Source organism: Eucalyptus grandis, chromosome 2 (assembly GCF_016545825.1).
Source record: "Eucalyptus grandis isolate ANBG69807.140 chromosome 2, ASM1654582v1, whole genome shotgun sequence".
Lineage (NCBI taxonomy): Eukaryota > Viridiplantae > Streptophyta > Magnoliopsida > Myrtales > Myrtaceae > Eucalyptus > Eucalyptus grandis.
This window is the reverse complement of record NC_052613.1, coordinates 50,339,398-50,356,574: the sequence shown is the minus strand read 5'-3', so window position 1 is coordinate 50,356,574 and position 17,177 is coordinate 50,339,398. Positions and strand designations below refer to the sequence as shown.

The 17,177-nt window shown below is 39.8% G+C and overlaps 2 protein-coding genes across 2 annotated transcripts; one reads left to right on the top strand and one right to left on the bottom strand.

The window, feature by feature from the left end:
• The first annotated feature begins 755 nt into the window (after window positions 1-755).
• LOC104433416 (cell division topological specificity factor homolog, chloroplastic) lies at window positions 756-3,499 on the top strand. The gene is made up of 2 exons (XM_010046156.3): window positions 756-933; window positions 2,714-3,499. Exons 1-2 carry the CDS (start codon window positions 841-843, stop codon window positions 3,317-3,319), a joined length of 699 nt encoding a protein of 232 aa, XP_010044458.2. The 5' UTR covers window positions 756-840; the 3' UTR covers window positions 3,320-3,499.
• A 776-nt stretch (window positions 3,500-4,275) lies between these two features.
• LOC104433415 (uncharacterized protein At5g01610) lies at window positions 4,276-7,497 on the bottom strand. Its single transcript, XM_010046155.3, has 3 exons — window positions 7,183-7,497; window positions 5,554-5,608; window positions 4,276-4,988 (listed from the first exon to the last, which is right to left on the bottom strand). The coding sequence occupies exons 1-3, from the start codon at window positions 7,282-7,284 to the stop codon at window positions 4,609-4,611; spliced, it is 537 nt and encodes a 178-aa protein (XP_010044457.1). The 5' UTR covers window positions 7,285-7,497; the 3' UTR covers window positions 4,276-4,608.
• Window positions 7,498-17,177: the final 9,680 nt, after the last annotated feature.

Here is a 17,177-nt window from a genome sequence, read left to right as displayed (position 1 = left end):
AATTTAAGACATGCTTGGTCATTTTGACCACCTTCTCATCCCATTATTATGTCTTGAAAATCTCCTGTGGATGACAATGGCTTGTTTTTGGACTTGGTCTCTCACCTTAGTTGTCTCTAGTCAATCATTTCTCTTGTGCACACACCTTTGCCAAGAGGATGGTGCAGAGGTACGTGGCTTTCTTCTAGAAGATCCAGCTCTACATTGTCACGCTACTCACCATCAATCAATTCATCAAACATTCAAATCACATCAAAGGATCAGGAAGTGAAAAAGAGAGTGGGGGGATAAATGTATCATTGTTTTATAAAAAGAACGAGGCATGAAGTCTCTAGACCTTTGCCTCAATAATCTCTACATAAGTATGTAAATTAATCATGTTCAAACATATCAATTACTAAATAGGATTGTCACTCATGAAATGACGAATATGACTTCAGATATAACCTTTTAAATCGAAAATAGTGAGGTCAATGTGCGTGAACCCCGAGATCTCCTTGGTTACACATGAAATTTCTGTCCCAAAGTGCAACGTGCCCCACAAGACAAAAAGAAGAAGAAGAAAAGAATCGAAAGCAACCGAAGCGAACCGAATCGAATCATAGAACGCCCCTACTCATGGTCATAATGGCAGATGAGGCAAGTCTAGGTTGCGAGGAATCCATGGGCCGGGCCAGTCAGCTCCATGGGCTTCGATTGGGCCTGGAGAAGTACCACGTTTCAGGTGAGCTCGCTGTTCCGTCTCCCGGATGCGCTAGGAAGTGAACAGTGAAGCAAAAACCGAAGAAGAAGAAGAAGAAGGAAGGAAGAAAGGAAGAGAGAGAAGCGAGTCGAGAGAAAATGGCGATTGCTGGGGATCTGAAGGTGTCTGCTACTCTCGCCTCTTACCATGCCCACCCCGTTCGAACCTCTCTTCCCTTCTCCACCTCAAAGGTACCATCTTTGCCCTTCTCTGGCGCCCGTTTCAGCTCATTCCCGCCAAATGTCGAGCTGAAATTTCGTGCATTTCTCGTCTCCGCGATGGAATTTAGTTCGCAGCGCCGCGGCATGTTTAATAGATGCTAGAATCGATTGGGTGAGCGATGATGCAACTGGTGAATTGGGGGTTTTGACTGAGAATCCGCCAGCCATTTTGAGGGTTTTGGGTGTAGCTGTGCGGAATGCTGCGGTTGATTTGTTCGGTCTTTCTTTTCCTCCTCATTGTGTGAGCTTTTTTCAACTGGAGCGTGTGGTTTTATATTCGAGCTGTATGATCGGTAGTTCTTGATATTTCTGAACTTTTTGGTGCTGTGATAGTATCCAGGTCTCGTGTTGATTCGGAGTTTCGGGCTTTTAGGATTGTGAATTAGGGTCGTAGCAGTTTAGGTTTAGGTCGGGAATTGCGGGCACTCGTCTGTTTTTCATTTCAGGTTTGGAACTTGTCAAAAACCATAGTGTGTCTGTTCCCTTATTTTAGCTGGATAGTTAATTACAAGAGGTTTTTGTAGGCTGTAGGGTCATTTCATTCCTCCGTTAATCAGATTTTATACCTTCCGCCAAACTGTCTTCAGGAATAGACTTTCATCTGCTCTAAATATGTCTTTTCTGTTTGTAGAATTTGGGAACTTAACTTTGTCATCTTATCCTTCCCGACTCCCCATGCCAATCTTTCGGGTGAACCTTGGTTTTGCCCTTGTTTCTGGATGCCACTTAACCACATTCGTTGACTAAGTGTTCTTTTGCACTGATCCTTTTTAATGCATTGAGTAGTCTTTGATTTCCTAGTTGCATGTCTCACTTTTTGGATGCTTCCTAAGTTTCTCTTTTCTGGGCCTTGATTGACTTGTGTCGAAGGCTTCAGTAGAAGAAAATTACAAGTCAAGGCCAGCTCATAAGCAAGCTAGCAAACTCCCCTTTTGTCCCTCTTTCTGTTAGTTAGATAGGTTGACTGGTAGTACAAACATGATCTGTGCATGTTAATTAACTGAGGAAAACATTTATCATAATTATACTCCTTGTGTGGCTATTGGTGGTGGGGACAGGATGGTTTGTAAGTGGTGTCAATGGCATGAAAACGTGTCTGTCTTTCTGTTGATTGATTGTCTAAAGAAGGAAATAAATGAGTCGTTTACTAGTACCGCATGCTATTTGTTTTCCCGATTGGTAATGTTAATAAGTCCCTGGGTGTGGAGAAGAGCTAATCTATTGTATGCCTTTATTTGAGTTATTAGCGGCATGCTTAAGACTTTGTGGGTAATAATATGTATACAGGTTCTTGAAAAATTAATTGCATTATCCAGTTATGCAATTTTAGGTAATTAAGGTCAGAGGATCTCCTCTTCTTTTAGTTTAAGTGCAAATTTTTGTCAAAGAGCTGATCAATGTTTTCTGATACATAGTTGTATCTTTTCTTATTGGGCTTCCTCAATTTTTTGACAGTGGCCATCTTTCCGTGAGAATGACATTCTCCTATTTCTTACGGAACAAACTTAACCAGGCCACTATATAATGTTATAATGAAGCCTCAAAGAAGAAATATTAGATGTTCTGTCTAATCTTTATATTGTGTAAATATCTTTTATACCGGATAACATGATATCACCATGTACTTTTTTTGTTGAATTTTTTATGAAGTTGAAGATACAGCTCCAGTTTTGTTTTCTGAGGGATTGAGGACCTGCAATTGTCTTGGAAAAACTGAAATGTTGAATGCAATCTTTTGTTATTTTCTTAGGTAAAGTTTTCTGGTTCCTTGAATGGAGGATCTGAAATTCGTGAGAATTCATCGAAGTGGCCCTGCATAGTGCTGGAGAGTAGCAACATACGTGGTTCATCAAAACGGCTTTCCGGTTCTACAGGAGATCATCAGCTGTCTCCAAGTTCTTTTAGCCGAGAAGCAGAGAGTTTTCTTCTGAATGCCATTAACATGAGCTTCTTTGATCGTTTAAACTTAGCTTGGAAGATAATATTTCCTTCTCGGATGACTAGAAGGAGCTCCAATGCAAGGATTGCCAAGCAGCGACTCAAAATGATTCTCTTCTCTGATAGATGTGCAGTTAGCGATGAAGCAAAGCAGAAGATTGTCACCAACATTGTTGATGCTCTATCAGACTTTGTGGAAATCGAGTCACAGGATAAAGTCCAGCTAACCGTATCTACTGATGCGGACCTTGGAACTGTATATTCTGTCACAGTACCTGTGAGAAGGGTGAAGCCAGAATATCTAGATGAGGACGAAATTGGCGCGATAACGAATATTGAGTACAAAGACACCGGGGAGAGGTCTGGTTCAGTAGATGTCAGGTTTGATTTCTTTATTCCGGACGAAAATGCTGCATGATTCTGAGGCTGAATCAAGGGGAAACAAAGTTTGTTAATGTGGTAGTTGTAATGATTTTCTTTTCTTCTATTTTATTTACAGAGAGTTTTTATCGACTTTAAGTTTGGACAATTAACTGGTGATAAAGACCTTGCATTTCTGTAAATAAGTGAAATATCTTTGATGGCGATTGACGATTTTTCTCTGGTAGTTCCTGGTAGATTCATGTTATATCTCAACGAGTTGGAGAGGAAGAATGGCAAATTCTTCATAAATGGTAATATCCGGTAGTTAACTGATGACACTATTGTCATTGAACGGCATATTCAGTTATTATATGGGAAAAATGTCCTAAGGATTAAAATAGTTGCATGCATGGCATTTAAACGAGTAGAATTTAGCAATGTCTCGGTTTCATTACAGACTAAAAACTCAAAGGTGATATTTGTCTGGCAACTGTGATGCACTTGGATGATGGACATAGATTTAACCCTTTGTCCATATAACAGTCCGATCGTGTGAAATTTTCTTATTTAACTGTCGTTCCTTTGGTATCGAATTAACCCAAAACTTGCAGAATCCTTTGCAGTCTACTACTTTTCATTTTTGAGGGAACTCTTCGTAGGTAGGTAACTTTTCCGAGCTCATGAAATTTTCCTCTGACGGACCAAATAAGGCACCAACCAAAACGAGCACGGCTTTGTGAGAATGGAAATGACAAATTTTCATGAGGATGCACTTTCAAATTCGAGCATGCCTAAAGAAAAGAGGGCGCAGATGTAAAACCAAAAACGTGGACGAAGAACACCAGGTTGTCGTCTAGAAAAGTTCAAGTTTTCATCATCCATCCAAAGCAGTAGTCTGATAAACCGATGTCAAGGAGAGAGAATAGTTTTCAAACCTTCTCCTTGAGCATTTACCAAGTCACGAGAATATGTTTTTCTTTCGCTGGTATTCATGCATTTTACCCACTAAACTCATAATGATTCGTTCATTCTTCATTACGCAAACTGAAGAGAGCAGAGCAGGATAATGCTGAAGTGCACTACTTCCCATCAGGGATTGTACTTCTCCACAGGTCTCGCGAGAAGTTACTACAAATGCCTTACCAGATTGCTTAGATTCAACGTTCATAAATTGCATAAAGCAGTAAATTGAGAATTATCCATTCCCGGATGCGGCATCTAATAACTATAAACAAAATCAAATGGCAGAGGCTGCAAGTTTGGTCTTCGAACAATGCAAATATATAGACACCTATGCGTCACTGTCTAAAATTAATAGGAGATGCTGCTTTCCTTTCGCAGAGATCAAAATTCTTCCACTCTGACAGCGTCACGGGGCATTTCATAGGCATCCTTTGGCCTCGACTTCTTCACGCCAGCCATGAACCATACTTTGTCGGACTTGTAGCCCTCGATTGTCACGCTCGTCACCTTCACCCATACCAGGACTTTAGTCTTCATTCCCTCTATATTAGTGAGCTTCCCTCTTGTCAGAATTGCTTTCACACGATTTGCATACCTAATTCCAGAAGAGTCCTTGAAGGTAACCTCACAAGCAGAGGGCAAGTAGACAATCAGCTTGGCCTTTGCTTCATCAAATTCATAACAAGTTATGTTCTGGGGGAAAAGCCCCGGCGGTAAGTTGTACTCTCGAAGAAGCTCTGGCAAGGTTTTCTGTGGCTTTCCTAGAAATGAGGAAATAACAATTGATCAACATAAAGAAACGGATTAATTATTTAAAACGACTTTCCTAAATGGTTTATATTAATCTTTTTTCACGTTACAACACATATACTGACATATTTCATAGACCCCCAGAAAGCAAAATGAACTTTATTAATGCAAAGGAGTAGCTTCTGAAACTGAGACAGAGCACCGGCTGATTCCTATGTGGGAAGTAAATCAAGATGCAAAACATCAATCTAACAGTTCTTGCAATATGAGAACTTAATGGAATTAACAACGATACAATTACAGATGCCAAATAGTGTGAAAAGGAAAGATAGCTAAGAAGATCCAGCAGAAAATTCTCTTCAGCAATTCTTAAAAAAACCCATTCATCTTATCTCTTCAAATGCTGGAAAATCTATGGTAATTAGTGCACAGTAAAGATAGTTACCAGAGCTATGGAAACATATCCATTTGTAACTATGTTTTTTTTATTGCAATACATAAGTATCTACCAATGGGGCAACTTGGAATACAAAATCTGGATTGTTTCTATAAGTGTAAAGAGTAAATGTTCCATACCTTTCAGCTTGTTGAAAATCCATTTTGCCTTCTCTTCAACAGCATTGGAGACATACTGCGATAAGACAAAATCCAGGGAGTTTTAATATTGTTACTTTTTTTACCAGAAGGATGTCTTATTACTTACTGGAAAAAATAAAAATAAAAAAGAAAGGTTTTAGTTTTTTGGCAGCATCAAACCATCTGGAAGGCTTGCAAGATAATAAATAAAACATTATGCTTGGGTAACACTATCCACATAACATACATAATATCTTCTCCTACACATCAGCTTTTAAACCAAAATTTGCGCTCCATAAAACCAGTTAGAAAAAACTGATAGTCCTTTAGAGTAACATTGACTTAAGAAAGCCCAGCACAAATATGTCATCAAGCTCCTGAAATATAACAAGTGCTCAACCAACAACATTCAGATTGTTAAGCAAAGTTCTCATCGCTTACCCAAATCTCTTGGGTTTGCTATGTTACTGTACCAGTTCATGATCGCAGCCCACGAGTACCAAAATAGGAGATTCTTTCAGTTAATTTATCAATACACACCGGTAAATTAACTCCCTGCAAGCATTTGACCAACTTTGTTTTCACATTATTTCAACGGTGCCATATGTCTTAAGCATTCTAGTTTAAGGTACTTAACCATGTCATTGTCGACCTGAAAGATATTTTCCGAGGTGCAAATACCATATGGCTCCTTTGCAAATATCATAAGACTCATTCATGTTAGAGAAGCTATTCTTAGGGCAAGAAACGAGCAGTCGCTGAATGTAGAAATGTCATCAAGTGTCCTGAGAGTCAACTAGCATGTGGCTAGTGAGAAAGGATGGGGAATTAACTTGATTTTATAAGGTGGAGAAGGTTCCAATCTTTATCAATTATCATCTAATGAACCAAAGGAAGTACACTAATCTTGACAGTTATGTTCTTCGATGGGCAACGGCAAACTTAGCCTACAGTGCTCTTGAAAGCAAACTGTGCAATTTAGAATTATCAAATTAGTGTCGGGTTGCACACTAGAAGCCAAACTAGTGCTGAATTGCAAACTGGAAGCTATTGTACGACGAAAAACCAAGTCTTATTCCACTAAGCAGTGTATAGGCTAGACGATCACAACCCTGTTAGGAGCTATTCCAAGATCAAAGCTCACAACCATCGCCACAGAACGGCCAGCAGCGGTCACCCCGAAGAGTTGACTGAAAAGCCGCTGTCCCATGCACCCAGAATACAGAAGCCACTTTCACTACCTTCACCACAAATTTCGATCCCTCCCATCAAACGGACAGCTAAAAGCTGCCATCTTTCCCTGTAATCTCGCCACGCAATCCTCGCGTTTCGAATGCATCGGGTGAAAATTACCCATTAAAAGATCCGGCCACATTGCCGACCGGAAACAAACATTCACAATGTCCCCTCCGGAAACAAACATTCCCACACATTTCCCCTCAAATCCACAGATCTGGCGTCGCACCCGGTCACAATTTTCATCCCACTCGCAGAAAGGCGTCAATCGTGAAGGAGCGAGGGGACTCGCGGACATCACATTCAAGCCACATTACCGGAAATATCACTCCAGAAAAAAAAAAAAAAAAAAAAAAAACGCAGCTTTTCAGGGCAACAAGAAAAGAAACTCACGGTGATGTCTTCGGTGATGTTGGAGAGCTCCGTCTTGGCTCTCTTCGAAATCCAAGAGTTCCCGAGCTTCAAGCTGCTCACTTTCGTCAATGCCTTCTCCATTCCGCTCTCTCTCTTCCTCCCCCTCGCTTCAGAGGTCAAGAGAAATGGTGGGTTATCGAGCCTTTCGCCTAAAGGTCACTCCCTCCCTCGCTCTCTGCCCTCCCTCTCGAATCTAAGCGAGGAGCAGTGAAAGAGTGACAGAGTGACACAGAGAGAGAAAGACACTGAGAAATGGACAAAACAGGCAGCTTTTATGGATGCGTGAAGCAGTCAAAAAGCGGCGCTCCCGGTTCTCGATTACAGAAGAGAAAAACGAGGGACGAGTTTATTGGTTTATTATTGCCTTCCTTGCTGGTCTTTTTTTTTTGTCCCCATCGATAGTTACTTTTTGATTTTCTAAGATTTCGGTGGAACCATTCAAGATGATTTCAAGGCATTGAATTATTATGTTATTTGAATTTAAGCAATGAAAAAGAGAGAATTAAATGATGCATCAGAACATAAATATCTATTTATGTATTGCTGAGATAGTCTGAAATAGGGTATAGATGAAAAGGAAAAATTAATTTATTCATTAATGCGAATATTCTTCCACATCTCCTCCATATCGGAAGAGATTCAAAAAAAGTGTAACATATACATGAAACCGACCGGGCCAATCCCTCCTAATCATTTTCTTCGGTCTGCTTACCTCCATCTAAACATGATTGTGTGTGTTCTTTTTAAACCCTCTTCTCTTCTATTATAACCCCTGGTCCCCTCCTAACAAATAAAGTGCAAAAGCTAGTATGTACTCATTGTGCATTGGGAAGACGGTGCAATCAATATCAGTTTCCTAAATAATAGGTACTTGCGAGTCTTACAAAAATGAAATCAAACTTGACAAATCATTGTGGCCATCATGAATGATGTATGCATCCATTCAAACCGATTCATCCAGATTATTACCTAGCCAAATCCTTGTCGAATTCATCCAAAACGCGAGTTTAGAAATTTCCTAGCTACCATATCAAATTTGGCAACATCACTCGTCATACATTGCAGATCGGATGAGCAAGGTGCAGGTTTCCCGTGGTAGAAGTATTTTTCCCTATAAGCGTGCCAATAATGATAAGTGATCTTCCTCCATTTCATCTTATATTCACAAGGAAGCGACCAAGAGATCACCGAAAAAGTAAAAATCCAAGGCCACAAAGTCCAATCCAAAACAAAAAGAAAAGGCCGCAGGACACATCACGCACACGTAGAAATCTTTTGGTACCACAAAAGTCATCATCTTTTCGGACATATTGGCTTAATAGTAACGCAGTGACAGGTCTCTTTATCTGTTTATTTTTGGAAAACTCCATAGATGCCGTAGCTGTAAGCACATGGAGGGACTGGCTGTTTTCTGTATCTTTCCAGCTCATGAGCTTTGACAAAGACATTCACTCGCAAATTTAGATAATGCAGACGAACACATTCATGTGTGCACAGCCTTTATCGTGCCAACTGCAGATCATGCCGGGTTGGGAAAACTACAGGAGCTTTTAGCCTCCAGGTCTGACTTCCTAATCGAGAGAAACACGGCAAATTACGGTCGCGTCGATTCGGCAAAGCCCAAACTGGCAGGATCAGGAGAAGCCCAAAAGGATGCCGAGCACGTCCTAGTCTCATCAAGTGGGGCGTTTTCATCACAGTAAATTCATTTGAAAGTGTGGAAGTTCGACACTTTAATGTTAAACGTGCTAACGCTAAAGGTCTCCATTAGAGAATTCCGGCATTTTCTGCTAGTCCAACCTTCTCGACAGGCATTCTACCTGGACTAACTTTTGTCAGAGGCACCATCCAATCACCGTGCTGATTGGCTACGAAACTCGGCTTGATTTTGTAGACCGGATAGAGTGCGTCTTTGGCGTAGACTGGATAGACTGCGTCTTCCCAGTTGTTGATCCTTCCTTACTGCCTGAATGCTTTTGCCTTCATCTGTACTCTTCTCTTGACAGCCCATTCCACGTCTTCATAGGTAAGCAAATCCATTAGCTTCGCCCTATCCTGCAAGGCCCCGCATTCCCAAAGATGAGAGAATGATAGTGTTGGGAGTACCATGTCTCTTCAGTGCGTTGGAAGCATAAGTTGAGATGCGGGATAAGTCATGCTTCAACTTCGTAAAGAGCAGGGGACCCTCTAGATTTTGCCTCGGCAACAGAGGTTCGACAGGGGGTTCTCTCAGAGTGCCTGCAGCAAGTGCAAGCAGTAAATCTACAAGCTAAAACACTTGTCTCGAAACGTCATTCAATGTAAAAACTAGTGCCGTGATTAAAACATAGTTATGCCTCCAGTCGCTGTTGAAGGATTTACTCTACAATCATCAAAACCCAGCTCAAAATACTAAAGCAACTTCATCTTCTCCTTCTTCCTTTGTTCGATGAGCGACTTCATCTGAGGATTCTTAGAGAGCGATTGCTTCCTTCAAACAAACTCAGACCTTTGAACAGGAACGCTCCGAATTGATTGGTGTACCTGTAAGCAAATTGTGTTGCATACAGCAGCTGATCCACAATTACCATCATCTTCTGCTTTTACCATTCATGAGAGTAGATCCCTAGAGTACATATTCCACTCCTTATTTTGATTAAATCAGCAGAGGGCTAATCTATTTCTGTAAGAGAAGATGTTGGATGTTGGAAGAAGGAGATTCAACCAAGAAATGATCCTTAATTGAAGACAATTATGTATATCTAGTAGAAACCGGTCACTTCCCTCTCCAGGTAGCAAAAGCAAATACAATTACTGCTGTAGATTTTCAGTACTTAGTAGAATTGATACTGACCGCGTGTTACTCGAGCATTCATGTTGGCAAACAGGAGCACATCATGTAATGTTGAGATGATGAGCCCTAATCTCGTCCTACTTTCTCTTTAATCAAGCTGCGGCAATTTCAATCTTTTTGTTGCCAACAGGCACCTATAATTTTTCGTATGAGATCCTTAATGTCATTGTTATTTCAAAATTCTACGTTCAATAAGGCATTAATATAAATCCTTGCGAACAGAATTTACTTCTAATAAGGCTTAAGGAACCCAGAATCAATTATCATGTAATCTACTCTCTTCAAATTATCTCATAAGTATGTTTCCTTCAACAACCATGCAGACCTTTAATTTTGGACACGTTTAGATTAAGGGTTTCCATCTCTCAACAGAGTTTGACATTCTGCTCTCTCACTTGCCCATGCCTAGCTTGGCTTTGTTCTCGACTTCCCATGAAAACACCCGCCAAAAAGAAGTGGCGTGGCACTTCTCCAGCGTAGCATTTCTCGAACAGCTGATATCACCATTGACCAGATGTGCACTGTACCATTTGTGTCTACAACTAGATTTTGCAAACAGGTACAGCGGATTCTGGAGAACACGAAACCTAGGTACTAACTAGGGGAGACTACTCTCGAACTTAACGCTAAGACACCTCGGATGAGGGAACTGGGGAAAGTGGTTCTCCGCTGACATACTTATTTTAAAGGATGACAGCAAAGCTACTCAACCCTTTTCTTCTCGGAAATTCTGTGTTCAAAGAAGATTCAGGATGCTGTATCGGCAATCAGTCAAAAAAGTAACCACCAATGAGAAAAGATATGTGCGAACATCGTGAACAAAATCACCAGTTAAGAAGAATAGAGAAATTTTCCTGCACCTGCTAAACATCTGAACATAGGACGAGAGTCTTTTCTAGTGGCAATTCAATGAAAAGATATGTACAGTAACAGTTATTGTAGATGTTCTGAATAATTACATAAAGGTCGCAAAAGCCATTCAAATAGAAATCATATAAACAAATAACGGAGGATTAACAGCCGTAAATAAAATTTAGAGGCATTGCGTAAAGTTGAACCAGAGAGGACTAAAAGACCAACAAGGTTGTAACTGTTGGAAAATAATCCCAAAAGAAAACACAAACTGTTTGTTGCAATCAGAATATGAAATTGGAGGTGAGGTATGGATATCCGAATTTCCTCAAGGCAATTAGTTCCCGCCAATGGTGCTCCGCAGATTCACGAACTATGCCTCCCAAGATACAACACCTCGAACCTGTTTGGATTAGTACTATGCAAACATGACTCAGTCGAACCGTTTAATTGACCCAGCACACTCAGAAAATTCAGAAGAGTAAAAAAGTGTATCAAAGCCTTTTTGGAATCGAGTTGGAAAAACCGAAAAACCATAATAAAGCTCTATGCTCCCATCTATTTATAGAGATTTTTAGTTCATGTACAGAAGATATACATGAATTAAATAGACGCATGTATCTACGAAATTCATGAATCAAGAGATACATGAATTCAAGAGATTCACGAATTTAGAGTTACGTGAATTCAAGAGATTCACGAATTCAGAGTTACGTGAATTCAAGAGATTCACGAATTCAGAAATACGTGAATTCAAGAGATTCGTGAACTCAATAAATACATGATCTAAAAGATACATGAATCTAGGAAATTCATGAATTCAAGAGATACGAGAACGGAAAAGTTTAAGAAATTCATGAAACCAAAAGAGATACGTGAATAGAAAAGACGTATCTTGATTTATTGGCATTCGTTGATCCATTAACCATAATTATAATCATACTTATAACAATCCCCCACATTAATGGATCAACAAAACATTTTTGACTCAAAGGAATTTGAGTATACTTGTTGAAACACACTGCTTCAAGATAGGTAGCTTTCGCCTTGAACCTTCTTTAGTGAAAGCCTATCGGACTTACTTAACTAGTCGATGGACTAAGCCTTGAATCGCCAGTTGTTTGTGTAAGCCTAGACAATAAACCTCACACGGAGTATTTCCAATTCAAGATTGGTTCTCGGTTTGTGTTCGTTCTTTCGGCCCTTAACCTCTCGGGATTCATGCGTGCTTTAGAAAATCTAGCCTTTAAAGATTTTCATAGAGTCAGCCAGCTCCACGCATATAGGTGCATTCCTATTAAAGATATCCTACCATATCTCACTTGGATGTTATATTCCAAGTTATAGGAATCATTAAACGCATAGCGTACCCTTTAATAACGCTGTAGGAGAGCACTTTGTTGCATCATAGGAATGGTAGAGTGCTTACACTAGAGTTTCCAAAATTTGCGTTGTCCTATTGAACCTAGACCATGGGATCTCCAATCGCATATGTTAGGTTTCCACCCTGGAATCTCTTTATTGGGTTAAGACTCTTAAACCCATTCTCATCGATGCGCAGTTTATTTGCTCTTTTGACAAACCTTTTGTCAGCGAATCCGCAATATTTTCCTTTGACTTAACAAAGTCTAAAGAAATTATTCCATTTGAGAGCAACTGCCTTACGGTGTTATGTCTACGACGAATATGTCTAGACTTACCGTTATAAAATCACATTATGTGCCCTTGCAATTGCCGCTTGATTGTCACAATGTATGCAAATTGCAGGCATAAGTTTTGGCCACATTGGAACATCTTCTAAAAAATGTCGAAGCCATTCTGCTTCTTCAGCAGCTTTATCCAAAGCAACAAACTCTTATTCCATTGTAGAGCATGTTATTATAGTTTGTTTAGAGGATTTCCATGACAACAAAGCACCTCCTAGCGTGAACACATATCCGCTAGTCGATTTCGATTCATCTTAATCTGAAATCCGGTTGCATTACAATAACCTTCCAAAACAAGCTGGATATTTGCCATATTATAGAACATAGTCTTTTGTCCTTTTCAAATATCCTAATACTCTCATCAAAGCATTCCAATGCTCGTGACTTGGGTTATCGGGTATATCTACTCGTTTGCTTACCGAGTAACGCAATATCATCGGTCTAGTGCAATTCATGATATACATGATGCTGCCGATTATTTGAGAGTATTCTAGTTGTCTAACACTATTTCCAGTGTTCTTTCTTAAAGTTAGGTGTGGAAGAAAAGGATTGTTTGCATCTTTAATGCCGAATCCTTTAAATCTCTCAAATACCTTTTCAATGTAATGAGATTGTGTTAAACCTAAGCCATCGAATTCCTTAGAATTGTGATGCCGAGTATAACATCCGCAACACCTAAATCTTTCATCTCAAAGTTCTTCTTGAGAATGTTCTTGATGATTTTGATGACCTCAATGTTATCTCCAAAATTAATAAGTCATCAACATATAGACAAATAAGTACATATCCAACTCAGTAGTGGATTTAGTGTACACACATTTGTCACACTCATTGATTCTATACCCATTTTGAATCATTACCCGGTCAAATTGCTCATGCCATTGCTTAGGAGCTTGTTTAAGTCCATACAATGATTTGACAAGTCTACACACTTTGTGTTCTTGTCCTTTGACCTTGAACCCTTCAGGTTGTTCCATATAAATCTCATCGAGATCACCATTTAAGAATGTTTTCACATCCATTTGATGTATTTGCAAATTGTATAGCGAAGCTATAGCAATCGACATCCTTACTGGTGTTATTCTTGTGACAAGTGAATAAGTATCAAAGTAGTCAAGACCCTTTTTTTTTGTCTAAACCCTTTGGCTACAAGCCGAGCTTTGTACTTATCAATGGAACCATCAGCCTTTTAGTTTTTTCTTGAAAATCCATTTACATCCAATTGGTTTATTTCCAGGTGAAAGATCAATCAATTCCCAAGTATGGTTACTTAGGATAGAATGGATTTCATTGTCAACAGCTTCTTTCCAGAAAGGAACATCTGGAGATGACATTGCCCATTTATATGTTTGGGGCTCACCTTCTAACATGTATGTTAGAAAATCAGGTCCGAAAGATTTTTCGATTCGAGACCTTTTACTCATTCGAAGTTCGGCTTCTTTGGCCACAACTTCATCATTCTCGCATTCCGATTCTCTAATTTTTTTCGAGAAAGTTCTCCTTGATTTCTTTGCGGATATATATCCTCAAAAATTCAGCATCCCTTGATTCTAGGATTGTATTGACGTGAATTTCTGCATTTTCAGATTTATGAACCAAAAATCTATATCCGCTACTATTTTGAGCATAACCGATGAATATGCAATCCACCATTTTAGGTCCCAACCGAGTTTGTTTCGGAGGAGGAATCGTCACCTTGGCCAAGCACCCCCACACTTTTAGAAAATTGTAGGATGGTAACTTTCCATTCCATAACTCGTATGGAGTTTTACCTGTCTTTTTGTGGGGTATTTTATTAAGAATATAATTTGCAGTTAAAATTGCTTCCCCCTACAAGTTCTGAGGTAAACCTGAACTCAAAAGCATGGCATTAGCCATCTCCTTTAGTGTCTTGTTCAATCGTTCAGCAACTCCATTTTGTTGTGAAGTATAAGGTGCAGTCGTTTGGAGAATTATTCTATGACTAGCACAAAACTCTTTCAAATTGATTGAACCGTATTCTCCTCCTCTATCAGACCTAAGCACTTTGATTCATTTATCAAGTTGATTTTCAACTTCAGTTTTATACTTGACAAACATGCTCATAGTCTCATCTTTGCTAGTTAATAAATAAACATAGCAAAATCTAGTACAATCATCCACAAATGTGATGAAGTACTTCTTTCCACCTCTACTTTCTACAAACTTTAAATCACATAGATCACTATGGATTAATTGTAGAGGTTCACTTGTTCTTTCAATGGATTTGAAAGGTTTCTTGGCAAACTTGGCCTCAACACAAGTCTCACACTTGTAACGGGCATCCAACTCAAATCTTGGAATTAGCCCCAAGTTTGCTATTCTCTTCATTGTACCATAGTTTACATGTCATAATCTACCATGCCATAGATAAGGAGACATAACAGTGTAAACCGAAGACTTTTCTTTATTAATAGTCTTTGGGTACACATACTTTGAGTTTACATCAATGACAGCCACATTGGCCTTAAACAGGTCATTACACAAGTACCATTTCCCACATACATCCCTCCTTTGAAAGTACAAACTTGTCGATTCAAATACAACTTTGAAACCCTTCTTGACAAGTATAGGCCAGAAATTAGATTTTTCCGAATCTCCGGTACATGCAGCAAATTCAGCAGGCGACCTCCTTGCCGATGTAAACTTCAGATCACCTTTCCTCTTCCGGCAATCTTTGCTGATGCGAGTTAGCCATATAAAGCTTCTCATCTTCTTTAGCCTTCTCATAAGATGAGAACATGTGTTTATCTCGCACAGATGTGATTTGTGGCACCGGTGTCTAGCCACCGGCCATTAGTGTTCGACACCGAGATGCTTCGAGACATTACCACAGCCAGGATCTCAATATTGTCATGCTCTGTCAAATTCGGTGCCGGGCTGCACCTTCGTTCTTGCCTTTTTTTCGGGCGCTTCTTGCAATCCTTAACACGATGGCCAGGCTTGTTGCATATAAAACACGTCCCTTGGAATTTCGAACTGCTCCTTTTGCTTGCCTTTTCCTTGAAAAGACATCTTCCTTTTCTATCGTGCTTGGATTTGGAAGATTCCACAACATTGACCTTGGCTCGAAGAAGGATTCGCACTCCTTCTATTGTCTTCCTCGATTCCGAGGCGCGAGAATGAGATCTTCAAGGCTCATCTCCTTCCGTTTGTGCTTCAAATAATTTTTGAAGTCCGACCAGCCCGGGAGGTAGTTTCTCAATCATGGCTGCCACTTGGAATGATTCACTAAGTATCATTCCCTCAGCTGAGATGTCACTTAATTAATTGCAATTCTTGAACCCGACTCATGACAGATTTAGAATCCACCATCTTGTAGTCCAAGAATTTGGCAACCACAAATTTCTTGGTGCCAGCATCCTCGTTTTGTATTTTTCTCTAAGGACTCCCTTAATCTGTTTAGCAAATTCAATATTACAATAAACATTATAAAGAGAATTCACTAAATGCTTAATGATATAATTTCGGCATAAGAAGTCCCCATGCTTCCAAGCCTCCAACGCACCGAGCGTTGTGACATCTTGCTCATTTGGACTAATTATCGAGCACACCTCCGATAAATATTTCGTCAGATTGAGCATGGTCAGATAGAAGTACATCTTCTGCTGCCACTGTTTAAAGCCCACTCCGGTGAATTTCTCCGATTTCTCATTAGTTGTAACTGGAGGTGTTGCCATCACGGTAGGCAAGGTTCGTTGAACCATCCCTCCGTAAAACAGAGCCAAAAGCCATTTGGCCTACACTGTTCAAAAAATGGGATCCCGGCATACCAAGTCATATGACTTGTACCCGCACCACCAAATTGGTGTTAGCCCAAGGGCTCGTAGCATTGGCTGCTACAAATTCAGACCCCGAGGGTTGAACATCTTCCATAGCATCGGTCGAATCGACCATAGGAACGTCTCCGCAGAAACATTCGGGACATTGAAGGGCACTTGGTTGTTTCAGCCATCTCAATAATCGACAAGAACAACAAACAATGAGTGAATAATTGCCTTAAGATTGTTGGAAAATAATCCAAAAAGAAAACACAAACTATTTGTTGCAATCAGAACATGAAATGAAATTGGAGGTGAAGTACGGATATCCGAATCTCCTTAAGGCAATTAGTTCCCGCCAATGGTGCTCCGCAGATTCACGAACTATGCCTCCCAAGATATAACACTCGAACTCCGTTTGGATTAGCACTATGCAAATAGGACTCAGTCGAACCGTTCAATTGAACCAGCACACTCAGAAAATTCAGAAGAGTAGAAAAGTGTATCAGAGCATTTTTGGAATCGAGTCGGAAAAACCAAAAAACCATAATGAAGCTCTATGCTCTCATCTATTTATAGAGATTTTTAGTTCATGTACAGAAGGGATACATGAATTAAATAGACGCATGTATCCACGAAATTCATGAATCAAGAGATACATGAATTCAAGAGATTCACGAATCCAGAGATACGTGAATTCAAGAGATTCGTGAACTCAATAAATACATGAACTAAAAGATACATGAATCTAGGAAATTCATGAATTCAATAGATACGTGAACGGAAAAGTTTAAGAAATTCATG

What these genes read in the sequence shown, in the direction of transcription:
- LOC104433416 (XM_010046156.3), top strand. Translation starts at nt 841, where the DNA reads ATGGCGATTGCTGGGGATCTGAAGGTGTCTGCTACTCTCGCCTCTTAC. An exon ending in TTCCCTTCTCCACCTCAAAG is followed by an intron (nt 934 to 2,713) that starts GTACCATCTTTG and finishes TTATTTTCTTAG; the next exon opens with GTAAAGTTTTCTGGTTCCTT.
- LOC104433415 (XM_010046155.3), bottom strand. Translation starts at nt 7,284, where the DNA reads ATGGAGAAGGCATTGACGAAAGTGAGCAGCTTGAAGCTCGGGAACTCT. An exon ending in ACATCACCGAAGACATCACC is followed by an intron (nt 5,609 to 7,182) that starts GTGAGTTTCTTT and finishes GTCTTATCGCAG; the next exon opens with TATGTCTCCAATGCTGTTGA. An exon ending in GATTTTCAACAAGCTGAAAG is followed by an intron (nt 4,989 to 5,553) that starts GTATGGAACATT and finishes CCTCATTTCTAG; the next exon opens with GAAAGCCACAGAAAACCTTG.